Below are 17,711 nucleotides of genomic sequence, written 5' to 3'. Positions count from 1 at the left end.
CATATAAGGCCAATTTCCCCATGGTACTGAAGTATGAATACTTGTGTAACAAAACTTCAGTAGAATTGAGTCACTTCCTAATGCCTCACTTTACCTGTAATCAATCATTTCCCTCAGAGTTGCCGTGAGATTTACCTGTAATCGTCATTTCCCCCAGAGCTGCCGTGTGGTTTACCTGTAATCGTCATTTCCGTCAGAGTTGCCATGTGATTTACCTGTAATCGTCATTTCCCTCAGAGCTGCCATGTGATTTAACTGAAATCTTCTTTTCCCTCAGAGCTGCCGTGTGATTTACCTGTAATCGTCATTTCCCTCAGAGTTGCCATGTGATTTACCTGTAATCGTCATTTCCCTCAGAGCTGCAGTGTGATTTACCTGTAATCGTCATTTTCTTTAGAAGCTGCCATGTGTGATTTACCCGTATTCTTCATTGATCCCACAGTTGACCCCAACACACAGAAAGTCAATACCACCCATGGGCTACATGACGCATACAGTCAGCGCACCTAGTTTGTACGGGAAAACGGTAAGGCCCTTTCATATTGTTGGCAGAGTAGAAAAATCGTAATGTTATATATTCTGGAAAGTTCCATCACCTCTGACTGTATGTGTTTTAGCCCGCACCACTGTCTAGTCTAGAATGTGTGTGTTTAAAAGCAGCATATTTGCTGGTAGAGGGCCCCTCTGGGAGGGACACGGCTGGGCCATGACACACCCCGGAAGGTTCTAATGGCCCAGGAGCTGCCGACGCCCCCCTTTGTGCTCCGCTGCACCCTCTGAGGTGAGGGCAGGGGGCTGCAGACTGTACATTAAAAAGCTGCTCTCTCTGCCCTCCCCCTTGGCTACACAGCTGGAGGAGCTGACCCTGCTCCTCGTCCAGCTAAGGAGGCACCAGGCTAAGATGGCCGACGTGTGCAGAGACGCGCTAGCCCTTCCGCACTCGTCCAGTGGCCCCTATGCCCTGGTAACCCCGCCCATGCCCCCTGGCCCCACCTCCCTCACTGCATCATGGGTCTGTATGGCTGAATGCTGTCAGCCCTCCTTCAGTGAGGGCCCCGGCCACCCCTTTCCTGCTTGGACCTGGCCGCCTTGTTGCCATGTGCTGCCTGTCCATTTCACACCAGCCTGGCCTGAAGCTGTTCATGCACCATCACCCATCCAGCAGGCCTGGTGCTCGCTTTGCCAGTGCGATCTGGCTTTGCCAAATTTCTCACTGCTGCCTGTGCCGAGCATGGATCATATGCCGTCCCCATATTCGTGGTTTGCTCTCACTCACACCCTTGCTGTTGACCTGCTAACAGTGATAGAAGCGGACGGTGCCTCTCAGAGCGAAAAATAAGCTCCATCTTTACCCTAGAGCTTGTGAAATTCTATCTACACTCAATGTCAATGAAGTAATATCGCTATGAAAGATAGGATGACTTCATAGCCCCAGAACTGACCATAAAGGATGCAGATAATGCAGAAAATGAATCTGGCTTCCCTTTACCCTATTGCTGCTACGATATTTGGATTATGAGAATGAATTAATCTGGATGTTTCCTGTAGTCATGGTAACTCAGTCTAGCTGTGCCGTTGACAGATGCCTCTCGAGTGTGTTGAGAAACAGGTAGCGCTTGTAGATGTGATCCTTGCAGCTTCATGCCATGTGACATGTCTCTTCACTCCCGGCTCGAAGGCTGACGATACTTACATGCAGCTGAAGTCGGACCTGGAGTATCTAGATCTGAAGGTGGGACTGGACAGCCTCGCTGCCGCTCGCCGCCATTCTGCGCTCCTCCACCCAGCAGCACGCCTCCTGCCTGCCTGTCCCTCCCCTCTTAACCACTCACCCAGCTAAACTCACTCACTGGGTTACCCTTAAAGAAAGATCCTTCCCGTCGAACATAAAATATTATGATCACACAATAAATTGTAACCAATATGATTAATAACCGGTATTTATTAAAATGGTTTAACAGCTATAAATACTTAGTTGTATGGTTTATACCGAATGGAATCTCAACCATGATCTTAATTCCCACAGTCTTACAGAGTACTTCACACATAGCTCACACCTGATTAAAATACATGCAAATAGACAGAGAAACATTTTAACATGTTGTGGCTCAGTCAAAAATCACGACATTTGCCTGCCTTGCGTGTCTTGCATTGTAATCTGTGTGCATGTCAGGTAGTAGTACATAGGTAATGAGTCTCCATCCCTGTTCCATATCACAGCTCTGCAGTGGATGCTTGGGCGCTGTCACTGCACTTTAGCCGCGGTTGCCGTAGGGATACAGGGGACCGCAGTCACACTGCAGTCAGTAGGATCAGAGTACAAAGGCGGCTCTCTCTGCAGTCCTACATAGGCGGTGACAGCACTTTGTTCAGTGGCAGTGGGTTCAGCGTGTGACTGTCTGATAAAATCCCCCCCCAGCATAATGCTTTTGTCCTTTGCTGTCGCTTCCTCCCCAGGCCTGACGATTTATTTTGAATGTTGTGCTCCTTTTTCCCTATTGCCACTAAGAATACAAATCGAATCATTTACATCTGTCCTTGGTGCATCTGTGCAAATGCAGAGCACTCACTCTTGCCAGTCGGACCTTTGCTGGATTTGGTGATTACTGCGGACTTCCAGTCGTCCTGCTCTGGCTGCTGTAATTGCCACAACCCCCTGAATGATTTTGTTACAGTATTATTTTATTTAGGACTAGATGACAACTCCAGGCCCCATGAGCTTCAAGGAGTTTAATTAAATGCAAAATGTTTTTTAGTGTGTTGCAAAACAAAGTTAAGTCCCTGTGCCTTTTACTCTGTTATTCATGAAAGCTATTCGTTAGCATGAAGACCCTTATTCCTTTCAGTAATCTAGCTGCTAATGCACGATCACATCAAGATGACTATTGCCTGTGAGGTTATCTCTTTTATTATAATATTTAAGACATTGTTGTGACTTTTTTAGGTAGCCGGGCGTGAAGCACTCAAAGACAAGGTGGCTAAACCCGTCAAAATAGCTGAGAGCGATGTTGATGTAAGTATGACTTTATGTAATGTGTTTTGGATGGATTACCGCCGTCGAGAACAGAAACTCCTTATCAGAGCAGGAATTTAGCAGATGCTGCACTGCATGCAATAGCATATATATATATATATATATATATATATATATATACTGTATACACACACACACACACACATATTTATTTATTTATTAGGTTTTGAGCTCTTACATTTTTCACTTTGATATTTATCTTGCTTTTAATTTTTTTTCATGCTATCCAAGGTTATATTGTTGTAATCTAACTATTTATACTGGTGAATTTGTCAGATTTATGAATATTTCATGTAACTGAGAGAACAATGTAATGCAGCGAAATATTAGCTGCATAAATATTTATTTTACAGAATTATAAATAAAGGTATGGAAAAAACTACCAGCTTGGACAGAAAGACTGTAAACCAAAGTCTGATAGCCATGTTTTCTTCCTTGTCTCTTTGGTTCATTTTTGTCTTTAGACATCACTAACTCTGAATATCTGACTTTTAAAATATGGCTGTAGAGAAAGTTTTAGAATATTAATCTTTGATAACATTATTAAAAACAAATCTGTACAGTGTTTGATAGCGACAAGAAGATGCCCTGGTTCGTTATAGCGATGCCTGAACAAAGAATGTTCTCTTCGTTCTGCTGCCCTGAGACCTGAGGCCCAGATAAACCCAAACCTCTCACACACCCTGCAGGTGAAGTTAAGCAGACTCTGCGAGCAGGATAAGATACTACAAGAGCTGGAGGCACGGATCCGCATGCTGAAGGAGGACAAGGTACGCAGATGGAGCCCATGTGACAACCTACTTTTTGATGCTTTTTTTTGATGCATATACAGGCGGTGAGCCTGATCACCATTGCCGATGGGGCCACACAAAGGCCAGCGTTGCCATGCTCATGGGGAGTCTATGGTCCGTGGCTGGGCTGTTTTCTGCTCTGTGCTCTATACAAACCTGGCACTCCCTCACCTCTCAGGACAAGCTGGAGTCGGTGCTGGATATATCCCACCAGCAAATGGAGCAATACCGCGACCAGCCGCCCCATGCTGAGAAAATTGCCTACCAGCAGAGGCTACTGCAGGAAGACCTGGTTCACATCCGGGCTGAGATCTCCCGAGTGTCCACGGTGCGTTGGATCTGGGCACCACTTAGCTAAACCATACCAAGCTCACTATTGCCACCTAGTGATAGAAACCATGTTAAACCAATATTACTTATGAGTCACGTGAAGTTCAATGTAATTACAATTATCAGTTTCCTTATCTTTTATGTTTTAATATATATATATATATATATATATATATATATATATATATTTTTTTTTTTTTTTTTTGTAAAAGTATGATTATTTTGTATGTTATTGATCTTATGGTGCTGATAGATATACTCTTCAGATTTAGTCAACTAGCAAAATAGCAATTTCTGAAATAGACCAAGGTTTGGTTGTCTGGCCTGGGTGTTCTTACTGAAAAGTATTCGGTTGCACAGGAGATGGAGAATGCCTGGAATGAGTACAGTCGACTAGAAATAGATCTGCACCATCTGAGGGAGTCGCTGATGGCTCAGCTGAGGCGCACAATCCTATCTCAGGTGGGGAGCACTCTAAGAGTGGGTCAAGTGCATTCAGTCACCACGGGGAGTGAGGGACATGTTTAGGTACAGACAGGAGTAAGGGACACAAATAGGTGCAGACAGAAGTGAGGAACACGTTTAGGTGCAGATAGGAATGAGGGACACGTTTTTTTTCAGAGAGGACTGAGGGACACGTTAAATTATGTACAGGAGTTAGAGACACGTTTACTTACAAACAGGAGTGAGAGACATGTTTACTTACTGACAGGAGTGAGAAACACGTTTACTTACATACAGGAGTGAGAGACACGTTTATTCACAGACAGGAATGAGGGACACGTTTACTTACAGACAGGAGTGAGAGACACATTTACTTACAGACATGAGTAAGAGACACATTTACTTACAGACAGGAGTGAAGGACACGTTTAGTTACAGACAGGAGTGAGAGACATGTTTACTTACAGACAGGAGTGAGAGACACATTTACTTACATACAGGAGTGAGGGACAAGTTTAGTTACAGACAAGAGTGAGAGACATGTTTAGTTAGACAAGAGTTTAGTTACATACAGGAGTGAGGGACACGTATAGTCAGACAGGAGTGAGGGACACGTTAAATTATATAAAGGAGTGAGGGACGCATTTAGCTACATACAGGAGTGAGAGACGTTTACTTACTGACAGGAGTGAGAGACACGTTTACTTACAGGCAGGAGTGAGGGACGCATTTAGCTACATACAGGAGTGAGAGACGTTTACTTACTGACAGGAGTGAGAGACACGTTTACTTACAGGCAGGAGTGAGGGACGCATTTAGCTACATACAGGAGTGAGGGACACGTTTAGTTACAGACAGGAGTGAGAAACACGTTTATTTACAGACAGGAGTGAGGGACACATCTTGTTACAGACAGCAGTGTGGAAAGAGGAACTTGTGTGACCACGTTAGCACAATGGACCAAATCAGCCAAATTCATTACACTGCAAATCTGCAGTTGGAACTCTCATCAGCAAAACCAGAAACTGAACTGAATAATTTTCCTTTACACTTAATTTATACTTAAGTAATATTGTTTATATACATGTATCCTGCTCTGTAATGGACTGGTGTCCCATATAGGTTACACCACTACCTGTGCGCCTGGGACCAGCTCTAGCTCTCCTTGTGATCCTGAGATCAATGCAGGCTTTCTGTGTCCCTATAGCAGGAGAAAACTGAGATGAAGAAGGAGCTGTGGAGAATTGAGGATGTCATGGCGGGCCTAAGCTCCAGTAAGGCCAACTACAAAGTCACCATAGACTCCGTGAAGAACCCCGGTGAGGATGCTGCCCGCACAAGCCCGCTGTCATGGTGATGCTGCTGTCATGGAGATGCCACCCAGCTTCCTTAACTCCACTCTATGTCTGCTTCACTGTCTAGAAAGGAAACTCGTGCCTTCGATATCGCTGCCCTCAGTGCCTTCTCTGTCCTTGAGTGAGCCTGCGAGCCAATCAAAAACCCCCCAGAGGAGCCCCCAGAGGAGCCCTCAGAGAAGTCCCCACCTCAGCCCCGTGCAGATGGAGCTATTTCAACCGCCTACGCAGTCCCCTCTCTTGTCCCCTCTCTTGTCCCCTGTCTTGTTACCTCAGGACCAGGGACCCCACCTACCTGTGAGTGACAAATGCCGCATGTCCCCAGGGTGGCAGGCTGTAGTCCCCCAGGATAAACAGAGAGGCTGCGTTGTGCCTTCCAGGAGCTGGATGAGGATGACGCCCCTCCCAGGCCGCCCCTCCCCCAGATCTACAGACCTGACGAGATGCCCCCTGCCGTGCCCCCCCTGCCCAAGGAGACCACAGCCATCAAACCCATGTCCGTCCGTGGCCTCAAGCGCCAGTCCGATGAGAGGAAGCGCGACAGAGAGTTCGGCCAGGTCATCAACGGAGACTACAAGGTCTGTCCCACATGACCGATCCAAAAACAACCTGCCACATGCATTCAGCTAGCATCTACCACTGAAGTGAATGATGCTTTGTTGTATATTTGTGTGTGTGATGTTATAATTGTAGAGGGACATGGTAGCTCAATGGGTGGCATCAGACTTCAGTGTTGGGGTTTCATATCCCACCATTACACTGTTTGTGTGATTTCCTCTGTGTTCTGTGTGTTGGGTGGGTTTCCTCTTGTAGTCTATGTCTTGAAGTATATGTGTGAGTCTAAGTATATTGTGAAAATGGAAGATGGAGGGCTGACTGAACACAGCACAATGCAGACCTCAGGTACATTTTTGCTTTTGTATCCCAGGTGGAGTTGAGACCCTACCAGAGCGAGCCAGAGCTGTTTGGTCCTGGGCAGGCGAGTGCTGCGATGCCAGGGACTGGAAACGGCTACCAGACATTGCCCAGCAGGGGTGAGTCTGGGCCTGTTTGTTTGCGGATTTGTGTAGCTGACAGCTGGGTGCCGTTTCGTACATCGCCGGGGTGTGTGGGCTCCTGCGTCATCTGCCTTTCTCACAGGCCTGGCTGGCTCCACATCCAGGCTGAACCAATCCACCAACATCTCATCGTATGTTACACTCCGAAGGGGAATCTCAGCGTGCAGCCTCAAGGTGAGTCAGGGAATAAAGGGTTATTCGAGCTGCAGAAACTGAGATCCATTTAATTATAAATTAAATGTTAAAAGTTAAAGAATCTGTACCTCAGGACACCTTGTGTGCAGTGTAATCAAAAATCACAGAAATACTAATACAGTTCGCTCGGTACGACTGTTTTGTTTGCTTTCCGTTGCTGTTTGTTCTTCTTCTTGCCTTTTTTATCCTGTTCTATTTGCTACCTCCTCCCTCCCCCTGTCCGGTTTTGAGTTTGTTGTCCCCTCTTTCCCTGTTCCTGCCCCCCTGCTATGCATCTTGCTGCAGAGCACTATGGTCCTGGATTTGTACCAATCACCGTGCCTCTCTCACACACGTTCATGCTCCTGTGCCTGGTCCTGTCCTGCACCTTTGGATTCTTGCTGGGACCCTTTTTGTTGCCATTGCTTGTGTTTAGCCTCTCGTACACTCTGACTGACTACTTCTGCTGCCTGTGCTAATACCCCCCCCCCAGGAGAGACCGAGGAGCGCGCTGGAGAGACTGTACTCGGGGGAGCAGCAGGGGGGTCGCATGAGCGCCGAAGAGCAGTTGGAGCGCATGAAGCGGCACCAGAAGGCGCTGGTCCGGGAGCGTAAGCGGAACCTCAGCCAGGGGGAGCGCTCGGCTGCCTCCTCCACCTCCTCCCGGGCCTCGGCCCCTGCCTCACGGCCCCCCTCCACAGACCAGGGCTCAGTACGTTAGAACCGCTAAAATGACTAAACTCCTCCGCCAACAAGGCCAGCATAACAGAATAACATGTCAGTTAAGCCTGCTTCACAGTTAGGTCATCCTCTGCATTGAGGGATCTGGGGTTGCAGGTGATTGCACTGGGGATGCAGGCCAGCTGTGAAGGGAGGGGCACTCTCCGTTTAGGGAGAAATGGCAGTGTTCCTGTTACACTGGCGTAACAGAATTAATTAAGAGAGGGAAGGACCTTCATCACGCTTCCTTTCCCATCACAGACACTTGAGATTTTCAGACACCTAGTGGGAAGATACATCCTCTACCTGCTCTTTCTGCAACACCGAGCTCCACAGTCTGACTTTCAGGCCCCAAGAGAAGGAGGCCAACAGTGTGAAGGATTTGCCAGTTCCTTGGTGGGCACAGATCATTATACATTTCGGTTGCTTTTGATTGCATAGCATATATGTTCCCCAGTGAACCGCAGTCCGTGTCCTGCTCTCTGTACATTCGGTCTGTATAGGTTTCAGATTTGTAGATCCTGCTGTGTCTGCTATCTTGCCTCAGGCCCGCTCACTCCACTGTATGACGACGGATGGGCTGGTCGACCCCCTCCCTGAACACCACAATCCGGCCGCTCAGGTTTGGGGGGGGGGGTCGAAGGGTCCATCCAAACATCACTGAAACACCCCCGCTTCCTCCCCATCTAAAGTAGTGGAACATATTCCCAGAGTGGCTAAGCGATGTTGCCGTGACAATACTGTGAGGTAATCAGCCAGTTAGCTTCCGTCTTTCCGGCTCTGTCCTGTCACCTCCTCCCACGCCCAGATCTCCCTCTTCCTGGCCACCAGTCAGTCGGTGCCCTGACACACCACTCCTAGCTCGCTAACTCCCATGCTTTTAACTGGGTCCATCACCCGTTATATTGTCTAACCAACTGTCCCTCTCGCCAGGCCTCATTGTGCTGCTTTTTACATTTTATTTTTTTAAAAAGACTTTACTAGAACTTTGGACATAACCAGAACTTACACTCCTGCGTGCAGCTTGTCGCTTATAGCCAGCGGTCGCATTGATCGCCTGCAGTAAATAATGCATGCGTGACACATAACACAGGAAGTTACATGCCTGTAGTGATAATCTACGCAGAGTGCCCTGTTACTGACCTTTATAAGCATATTCACATTTTTACTTCGTAAACTGTCACCAGGTATGCCCTCAAAGATGATGGCACTGCTGATGCACAAAACTGGGGGGTTAGTGCCACAGAAAATGGTGAATCTTTTTGTCCATAAGATCCTATAAGTAGATGAAGCCTTTGTTAACAGTGAGTGCCTTTCATTAGTGTCCTATCACTGATAACCAGAACTACATTATTGACTGTATACCTACCAATTAGAGTTTTAGACTGCAAGTACAATAAGTGATGCACAATATCTTTTTTTTTTATGTAGACGTGTGCACTTATAAAATAAAATACTTTGCTAATCAATGGATGCTGGCTGGTTTTTCATTCCCGATAATTCATAAGTCTGTATGCGTTTCATTTCTGCAGAGGGCCGCCATTTTGTCCTGTAGCACAATGAGGCCGGGGGCTCAGATGGATTTTTTTGTAAGCGAATTTATGCAGATCCCCCCCCCCAACCAAACACACACAATTGACTGGTTGATTCATTCTGAGGACCCATCTCGAGTATGGCAAGCTGCTTCCAAATCAAACAGTACTCACCATATCTCAGAGGGACGTGTGCTCTGTGTGTGTGTGTGTGTGTGTGTGTGTGTGTGTGTGTGTGTGTGTGTGTGTGTGTGTGTGTGTGTGTGTGTGTGTGTGTGTGTGTGTGTGTGTTTGTGTGTGTTAGCTATTTACTGACTGACATTAAATTAGTGTTCAAAAACCCAAACTTAATCTGAAACACTGGCTTGTTTGCCAGATTTATAACAATAAATACAATTAAGCTCATTTGACTGACACCTGTTTGTTATGAACAGTATTCAATGATGTCAGAAATTCTGGTTGATTTGACTGCATGTGCAGAGCAATTGGGGTGTGATGAGTGTTTACTGGAGGTCAAGAGATTGAGCTGTGGTCAATAGAAAGGTGAAAATCCATCATTCATCTTCTGGAGCTCTCTATCTCTCCTCTCTCTCTCTCTCTCTCTCTCTCTCTCTCTCTATCTATCTACGTATATCACTGATTGAAACTGAAGTGCTATTTATATCTAGTATTAAATAAGCATAATACCACTAGTTGTCATAGCAACAGGTCTACAAAACACCCAGGGTGATGCCACCAATGTCACGTACCTCCATTAAGTTTATTCTGTACTTTACAAGACTAAAAAAAGTATTTACGCTAAATTTAAAAGGGAAAATGCATGAAAAGTGACTTTGTAGCAGCTCAACATTATTCCAAATTTGTCTGTGGGAAGTTATGAAGCAGAGCTAATATAAGCTGGACTCGATAAATGGATACTTTGTTAAATGCTTGTTTTTCTGTTGCAGTTGCATGATTCAACAGTCACACAGGGTGGGATGACAATGAATAGAACGTCCAAAACTATGTAACAGACACATCAGCGCACAAGTATAAACGCTTATGACAGAATAGGCCGCTTGTGTAGGTCATGGTGCAGGCTCAACGCAAACGTATTATACAGCCATAAGAATGAACATTTCCACTTTGCTCACTGGTTTTGTATATAAAACCACAAGATCACAGTAGCAGAGAGCTATGCTGCTGCTAGCTTCGGGGGCCTTGGGTGGGCACTGTATTGTACTGTAAACCGAAGCAGCATCATCTACCCGCACAATGTGGAAGTGCACAATCTCAGAAATTGGCATCTCGGGAGCACGGGTACCCAGAGCATGGCATGTGCTGTTCCAGCAGGGGGCGCATGTGGGGCAGGATGGGGGGGTGACACGTCTGTTTGTCTGACCCCACAGTGGAAGCGAGAGCAAGACTTCGACCTGCAGCTCCTGGAGCGCACTGTCCAAAGAGATGAGCTCCCCCGCCCCCATTCCGACGAGTGGCTGACCGCCGTCGCCATGCCGATGAGAGGGCGGGACCTGGAGGACCTGGATGACAGCCTAGACCTCCACCATCAGGCAAAGACCCCACGCTCACTTGGTCACATGACTATGTGTACATATACATATGCTTAACCCTTATGCATGTAACTGGGCCTGGGGCTAAGATTTATGACCCACTATAAACCACTTATTTCGTTCCCTAAGGGGAAACTCAATTTTATAAAAATCTGACTGCATTTAAAAAACTAAAAATGCCAAAAGTCTCATATTTTGTTTGGTTACTTAATGTTAAGGTTAGGGCTGATTAGGGGTTAAGGTTATCATTGCTGGGATTATGGTTTTCCCATAGAAATGAATGGAGAGTCCCCACAAATATAGAAATACTAACATACAGTATATGGTGTGTGTGTGTGTGTGTGTCTGTGTGTGTGTGTGTGTGTGTGTGTGTCTGTGCAGCTCTCCCTGCCCCTGAAGCTGCCAGTCCCCCAGCACTACATGGACCCCGAGCAGGACGAGCAGCTCACCCAGGAAGACAGAGAGACGCGGCACCGTAAGGCACAGCGCATCAAGACCGTCCTAGGCCTGTCCAGGTACCACACCTCACTGCCATGGCGCCAGGGGTTCTGGGATGTGACCTGATCTACACCTGGGATACCATAAGAACGCCTGCAGCTCTCGCCAGAAGGGGCCCGACCGGCACCGCCAGGGTTATTGGAATGTCTTAGCTATGAAGGTTACAACTTGACTTGGCATGTGTGTGTGTCTGTAAGTGTCCAGATCATGCTGTCTGGCGAGCCAGACAGGACGCCCATGCCGGGTACTGAGGCCGCCCCGCAGGAGCACACGATGGCTGTGACCTACGTGCTGCCGTCTGAGGCACTGCAGAAGGGCAGGCAGGCAGCAGGTAAGCGCTCTGCAGTGAGCAGTAACGTGAGCTTAACAGCAGGCCCTGTGCGCTGCAGTTATTTATAGACAGAGTCAAGCATCTCGTGTCTCGGAGTGGGGGGAGGATTCTGCACAGCCAAGCTGTGACACTGCAGAAAGTTATATAAAGTGCTCAGAATTTCATTTATTTTTATGGTAGTGACACATATAGGGAATCCTCCGTTTGCCTGAGATATTGTGTGACAGCTGTCCTAATCTGTTACTTTTTAACACTTACCAATTTTAAATTGATTAAATTCCTGACCTTTATTCTGACATTCCCAGCCACTGCAAACCATGATTTTATAAGAAACGGACAGGAATACCATGGTGTTTGTCATTTAATATTTGATGCAGCTCTTCTGTCTTTCAGTCAGCCAGCTCTCTGACATCCCACACTGTCAGTCCTTTAGCATGAACTAATTCTAACAACTTTCTTTCCTGGGGAGGGTTACTGTGAAATATGGAAACTGCACACATATACATTATATGTATATGTATTAGAGATATGAGAGTACAAACACATAATAGGAATCAAATTGTAAGTAAAACTACATATTCAAGGTAAATGAGTGTATTAGAAGTAAATATCGAGTGTGGTAGAGATGACGGGGTTTGCAGTGCCCCCTCGTGGCCGCTGCATGCCTAACGCCACTCTGTCCCTGTGTGCCTCCCTGCAGCGCCACAGCAGGTGCGCGATTCCCCCACCCCCCCTCCTGCACCGCCACCTCCCCCTCCCCTAAGCAATGGATTTCACTACACGTTTGTCTAATAAGAGCGATCAAAGTAAGGACTAACCGCTCGTCTGACACTGCCAGTGCGTGCAGGGCTTTGCTGATCTGCTTCAGCCGCCTTCGCAGCTTGCGCTCGCTGCTCGTCCAAGCATGCGCCATTCCCGCCGTCCCTGCACACAGCCCCGGCTTAACCAGGCAGCATGTGCTGCTTGGGCTGTTTGTCTCTGTGCCAGCACTAGGAGGAAGGACATTCTCCTGTAAGTCACAGAGACTGGAGCCCACTAGTACCCACCTTGGCAATGAGACAGATGAGTTTTAAATGCCATGTAACTGTGCTCCCATCTCTCCTCTCTCAATCTCGTACTTGTCCTGTATGTTGCAGTATTGGAACCCGGTAGAAGATGAACATGGAACTGGAGAACATAACGTGTAGGCAGACTCAGTAGACACACACATGAACAATATACACACACACATATACACAGAGACACGCATGCGTATGCACACACACACCCACAAAATGACATGCGAATACATGCACATGTACACACTCACACAGACACGCGCGCACACACACACACACACAGGTTTGTAATTATGTCTTTGTGGGGACTCTTCCTTCATTTCTATGGAGAAAAGTCTAATCCTACCATGACGACCTTAACCCCTACCCAGCCCTAACCTTAACCAGAAGTAACCAAACTAAGTATGAGACTTTTAGCATTACATTTTTGATTTCATTCACAGATGTTTGAGGGGACCTGAAAAATGGTCCCAACAATATCAAAATAACAGGCTTTCATCACATTGTGGGGGCCATTTGGTCCCCACAATGTAATAAAAATATAATCCACACACACACACACACACACACACAGACTGAGTAACCGGCTCTGCCTGATTAATCCTTCTCCCAAGCGTATCACTGGCCCCCCATCTGCTTACACAGTGTACTGGGTGCACAGGGGTGGGCTGCTTGCTCCTGCATGCTCACCTTTGTGCATGAACACTCATGTCATTTTTGTCATTGGTCTCATTCGGGTGCCCAGCTTCTGCCGGCTCCCTTCATCCGCCCCATGATGCTTTGCTCCTCATGTATCTTGTGTATTTTTCATTTCTTATTCTCTGCTTTTTCATATACATATCCGCCAGGCAAAACAAAAGTGAAATGTAATTGTGACACTGTGTTAGTGCTCCTTTTTGGAAACATCCAAAAATACGCAAGTCAGGGTTGCCTGGAGCCATCGCAGGCAGTGTCGGCACAGACAGACACTCTTTGAATAGAGAGATTTCAGGCCAGGAACTGTGAGGTGGCAGTGATAATGATAGAGCACAAACTGAGAAAATATGTAAATAATTTTAATTAATCAATGTACATTTCCATTACCTGCATATAATGTTATATACTCATATTCTGAGAATTACATGAAACTTTACTGTTTAATTCCAGTATTAGAGCCGGAGATGTTGACTGGGCCGCTGCAGATTGGGCTCCCTAATTAAGGGCACGGCAGCACGGCTGCTGGTATCGGAGCCCCCTGTTTCATGCTTGCATTGTGGCCACAGCCCTTTTCTCAGGGGTGCAGTGGGTTTGCACAGTGACTCTGAAAATAAAAACAGAAGCATCATTTTCCTCTTTACCTGCATGGTCTTGAATGCTCCTGAATGAATGAATATTAAATAATACATTTTATACTGAGGGAAGCAGCTCTAAGGCACAGAGTTAATACACTGGGTAAGGTGATGCATGAAACAGTGATGATGGTGATTCATAGAACACAGTAACTGTGGTGATTCATGGAATATAATGTTCCACAGAACACAGTGAATATGGTCATTCATAGAACACAGTGACCATGGTGATTCATAGAACACAATGAACACAGTGAGTCACAGAACACAATGATTCAGTGAAAACATTGTGCTGATTATTAAAAATAATTCAGATTATTTATTTTACATTGAGAGAGGCATCTGCGAGGTCTCAGAGTGTAGAGGTGAACATTGTGATTATGGTAAGGTGACCCATAGAACTCAGTGTTCCATAGAACGCGGTAGACATAGTGATTCATAAAACATGATGTTCCACAGAACACAGGGACTGTGGTGATCTACAGAACACAGTGAACATGTTAACGCTATCCATAATGCACAGTGAACACGCCAAGCTAATTCATAGTGCACAGTGAACACACCAAGGTGATTTATTGTGCACAGTGAACATGACGAGGTGATTCATAGTGCACAGTGAACATGATGAGGTGATTCATAGTGCACAGTGAACACACCAAGGTGATTTATTGTGCACAGTGAACATGACGAGGTGATTCATAGTGCACAGTAGTGCACATCGTCTCCTTCTGGCTATTTACTAAAACCTCCTAATAAACCTGTCAGCCCATTTTCCTCGTCATCTAATTGTGAATTATCTTAGAATTAAACACATAGCTCCAATTCACAGAATGAAGTTCTGTATGTCACATTAAATTGAATGCAGTAAAAGAATTTAAAACAGTGAATGATTTTCAGATGAAAAGTGAACGCTAAGGGTAGCTGAGTTGTGGCAGTATATGCGGATCTGTCGCATGTTTCCGTGGTACTGTAGTAATATGCAGACCTGTCGCATGTTTCCATGGTACTGTAGTAATATGCAGACCTGTCGCATGTTTCCGTGGTACTGTAGTAATATGCAGACCTGTCACATGTTTCCGTGGAGCTGCAGTAAGCGCTGAGCCCTTCTCTCTGGCATTTGCCCCCACAGCGAAAGCAGTTGCTCAGCACTGAGATGCTCTTAAACAGTGAGCAGCTGCAGCCGGACACCAGACGCATGGAAAGAGGAGCATTTTAAAGAACCTTGGCATTATAAACTGATATGTGGTTCTTTCATTGCACAGCATTATGCGATAGCTGCAGGATTCATTTTTATGATCTTTTTACTGGTATTAAAACTCAACTATTTTTAAAAAGCAAACAAAACTCTTGCCTGTGAGACCGCTGTGAATATATTAGCAGTGTAAATGTCTAACAGTGATAATGTTGTAGAATCATAATTTTATACACATGTACTGATGCACTTTTAGCATACATTGTATGATGTGCAAACTGAGCAGTTAGAGTTTTAACCCCAAGATGAGAATAATTTGCTGTGTTTTGCAGTGTGCTCTTAATTTTAAGGGAATTTTTTTGGACAAAAAGATTTGCATCAAATGTGAATTGTATTTTTGTGAAAAGAAAAAAAATATATGTTCTTACATCAGATTGCTGAAGATATTATTTTTGTGTAACCCAATACCCAGCTAAAGCTTCATGCAAATTTTTGCCAATTGAAATGTATTTTTTTTGCGTGGGAGGAAAAAAGCTTAATATTTTCCGGGGAAAAAATGAGCAGAAGAACAAACATGTGAAATGTAATTTTTTAACATAAATATTAAAGATATTAACCAGACATTTTGACTCTTCAGGTATTTAATAACTATACTGTCATTATGCATTCTACATGCGCATTACAAATATAAAATCTACTGGAAATTTTATTGATGTTCAACTGGTGTTCAATTAGTGTTGATTCCCTCCGCCTCAACATGTAGGTGGCAAGCTCCACATGCCTAAGCTGTACTGAGTAAAGCACAGAAATACTATGTGCTAATTATGCTGCCTTTCATAATTGGAGGTGATGTCTGCTGTTCTACTAACTTAATATATATATAATATATATAATAAATAACTATATATCTGCCACTAGAAACCCACTAAAGACAATTCCCAGCCATCCGTCTTTGCCTAGTAGATTATACAGGATTATTCCCCAGTGTGCATTTCAAAGACAATAGTAATTATATCTTGTCTGCACTTTAAGATTTAGCACAAAAAGTTTTATGCCTCTACAAAAAAGACCTGTACAGTTTCCCCAACATACAAAGATTTACAGACACATGAAAATCATTTTCAATTCTAATGTATATATTTAAATGGAATAGATTTTCAGAGCCAGAAGATACCAGTATTGTATTAAACACACACACAGACACATACGTACAGACAGGTTTGTAACTATATCTTTGTGGGGACTCTCCGTTCATTTCTATGGAGAAAACTCATTGCAACATGTTGAGCTTAACCCCTACCCAGCCCTAACCTTTGCCATAAGTAGCCACAAAGTATGAGACTTTTGTCATTTTTACTTTTTTGATTGCAGTCACAATCTTTATAAGACTGATTTTCCCGGAAAAAAAATGGTTCCCCCAATGTCAAAATGACAGATTTTATGATATTGTGGGGACAGTTAGCCCCTGGATCTAGACTGCACGCACACACACACACATACACACACATACACACACACACACACACACTTTTAACCTCATCAGAAAAGTCAGGAAGAAGTGAAGAGCTGCTTCCTTCTTGCCTCCATACTTGCCTCCTTTTTGATGTACCTTATATTTTTGTTAGGACCTGTCCTGCTTTGATTTCTTTGGATTTTCTTTGCCTTTGGAGCAGCTTCTGCACACTCTGCTCAGAATAGCTTCACTTGAAATTAGCTCTCCTTATGGTGGGTGTAAGGGGGAAAAATAATTAATTATTTAAAACACCCAAAAGAGTCCCGTACTTTCCAAAAATGCCCCTGACTCTGTGTTCCTGACCTGATTGCTGATTAATAAGGAACTGGTTAGTCCCAGCATCAGCTATGACAGGGAAGACAGCAATAAAAATGAAAGGTGATCCTGAACTCACACAGACGTGATTTATTGAAGTGCTTTGTGACAGTTCCCCATGCTGGGTGGTACTTCTTCATTGATTCAGTGTTATGTGGCTAACAGAACGTTACTGAAATTCACTATAAAACCCAAGGCTGATATCAAAACATGCTATATATTTTAGATGGTGTATTATTCCACAGCCTGGCATTGATAGAACTTTACCTACTTCTGGTGAGTTTCAAAACTTCTGGGCAACTCTAACATTTTTTGAGTTTTAATGTATAATAGAAATCAAAGTCAGAGAGAGTCTTCTGAAATGCACCAACAAAGACTGAAATTTGACTTTGACTACCTCTGAACCTTCTGTGAAAGTCAAGAGAACCTTCTAGTTCAGCAAAGATAACAGAGAAGCTATGGCTGAAAATGGAGTAGTGGATACTGGA

At 44.9% G+C, this 17,711-nt stretch overlaps 1 protein-coding gene across 18 annotated transcripts in view; it reads left to right on the top strand.

Moving 5' to 3' along the window:
- Positions 1–16,016, top strand: part of LOC125751680 (pleckstrin homology domain-containing family A member 7-like) — a 75,178-nt gene extending 59,162 nt beyond the window's left edge. For 8 of the 18 annotated variants that reach the window (XM_049030815.1, XM_049030816.1, XM_049030821.1 and 5 more), the window contains 19 exons: positions 443–526; positions 851–964; positions 1,679–1,732; positions 2,945–3,013; positions 3,724–3,804; positions 4,004–4,153; positions 4,516–4,617; positions 5,807–5,918; positions 6,022–6,251; positions 6,335–6,532; positions 6,883–6,988; positions 7,095–7,186; positions 7,680–7,898; positions 8,168–8,302; positions 8,454–8,528; positions 10,827–10,988; positions 11,370–11,503; positions 11,684–11,817; positions 15,333–16,016. In XM_049030815.1, the coding sequence (XP_048886772.1) occupies positions 443–526; positions 851–964; positions 1,679–1,732; positions 2,945–3,013; positions 3,724–3,804; positions 4,004–4,153; positions 4,516–4,617; positions 5,807–5,918; positions 6,022–6,251; positions 6,335–6,532; positions 6,883–6,988; positions 7,095–7,186; positions 7,680–7,898; positions 8,168–8,302; positions 8,454–8,528; positions 10,827–10,988; positions 11,370–11,503; positions 11,684–11,817; positions 15,333–15,355 (2,274 nt within the window). In that variant the 3' untranslated portion in view covers positions 15,356–16,016. The remainder of the gene's footprint in view (positions 1–442; positions 527–850; positions 965–1,678; positions 1,733–2,944; positions 3,014–3,723; positions 3,805–4,003; positions 4,154–4,515; positions 4,618–5,806; positions 5,919–6,021; positions 6,252–6,334; positions 6,533–6,882; positions 6,989–7,094; positions 7,187–7,679; positions 7,899–8,167; positions 8,303–8,453; positions 8,529–10,826; positions 10,989–11,369; positions 11,504–11,683; positions 11,818–15,332) is intronic. The other 10 variants (XM_049030831.1, XM_049030813.1, XM_049030829.1 and 7 more) reach the window with 7 other exon arrangements.
- Positions 16,017–17,711: the final 1,695 nt, after the last annotated feature.

This window comes from Brienomyrus brachyistius, chromosome 11 (genome assembly GCF_023856365.1).
Source record: "Brienomyrus brachyistius isolate T26 chromosome 11, BBRACH_0.4, whole genome shotgun sequence".
NCBI classification, from domain to species: domain Eukaryota; kingdom Metazoa; phylum Chordata; class Actinopteri; order Osteoglossiformes; family Mormyridae; genus Brienomyrus; species Brienomyrus brachyistius.
This window is presented reverse-complemented; position numbering and strand designations above follow the sequence as displayed.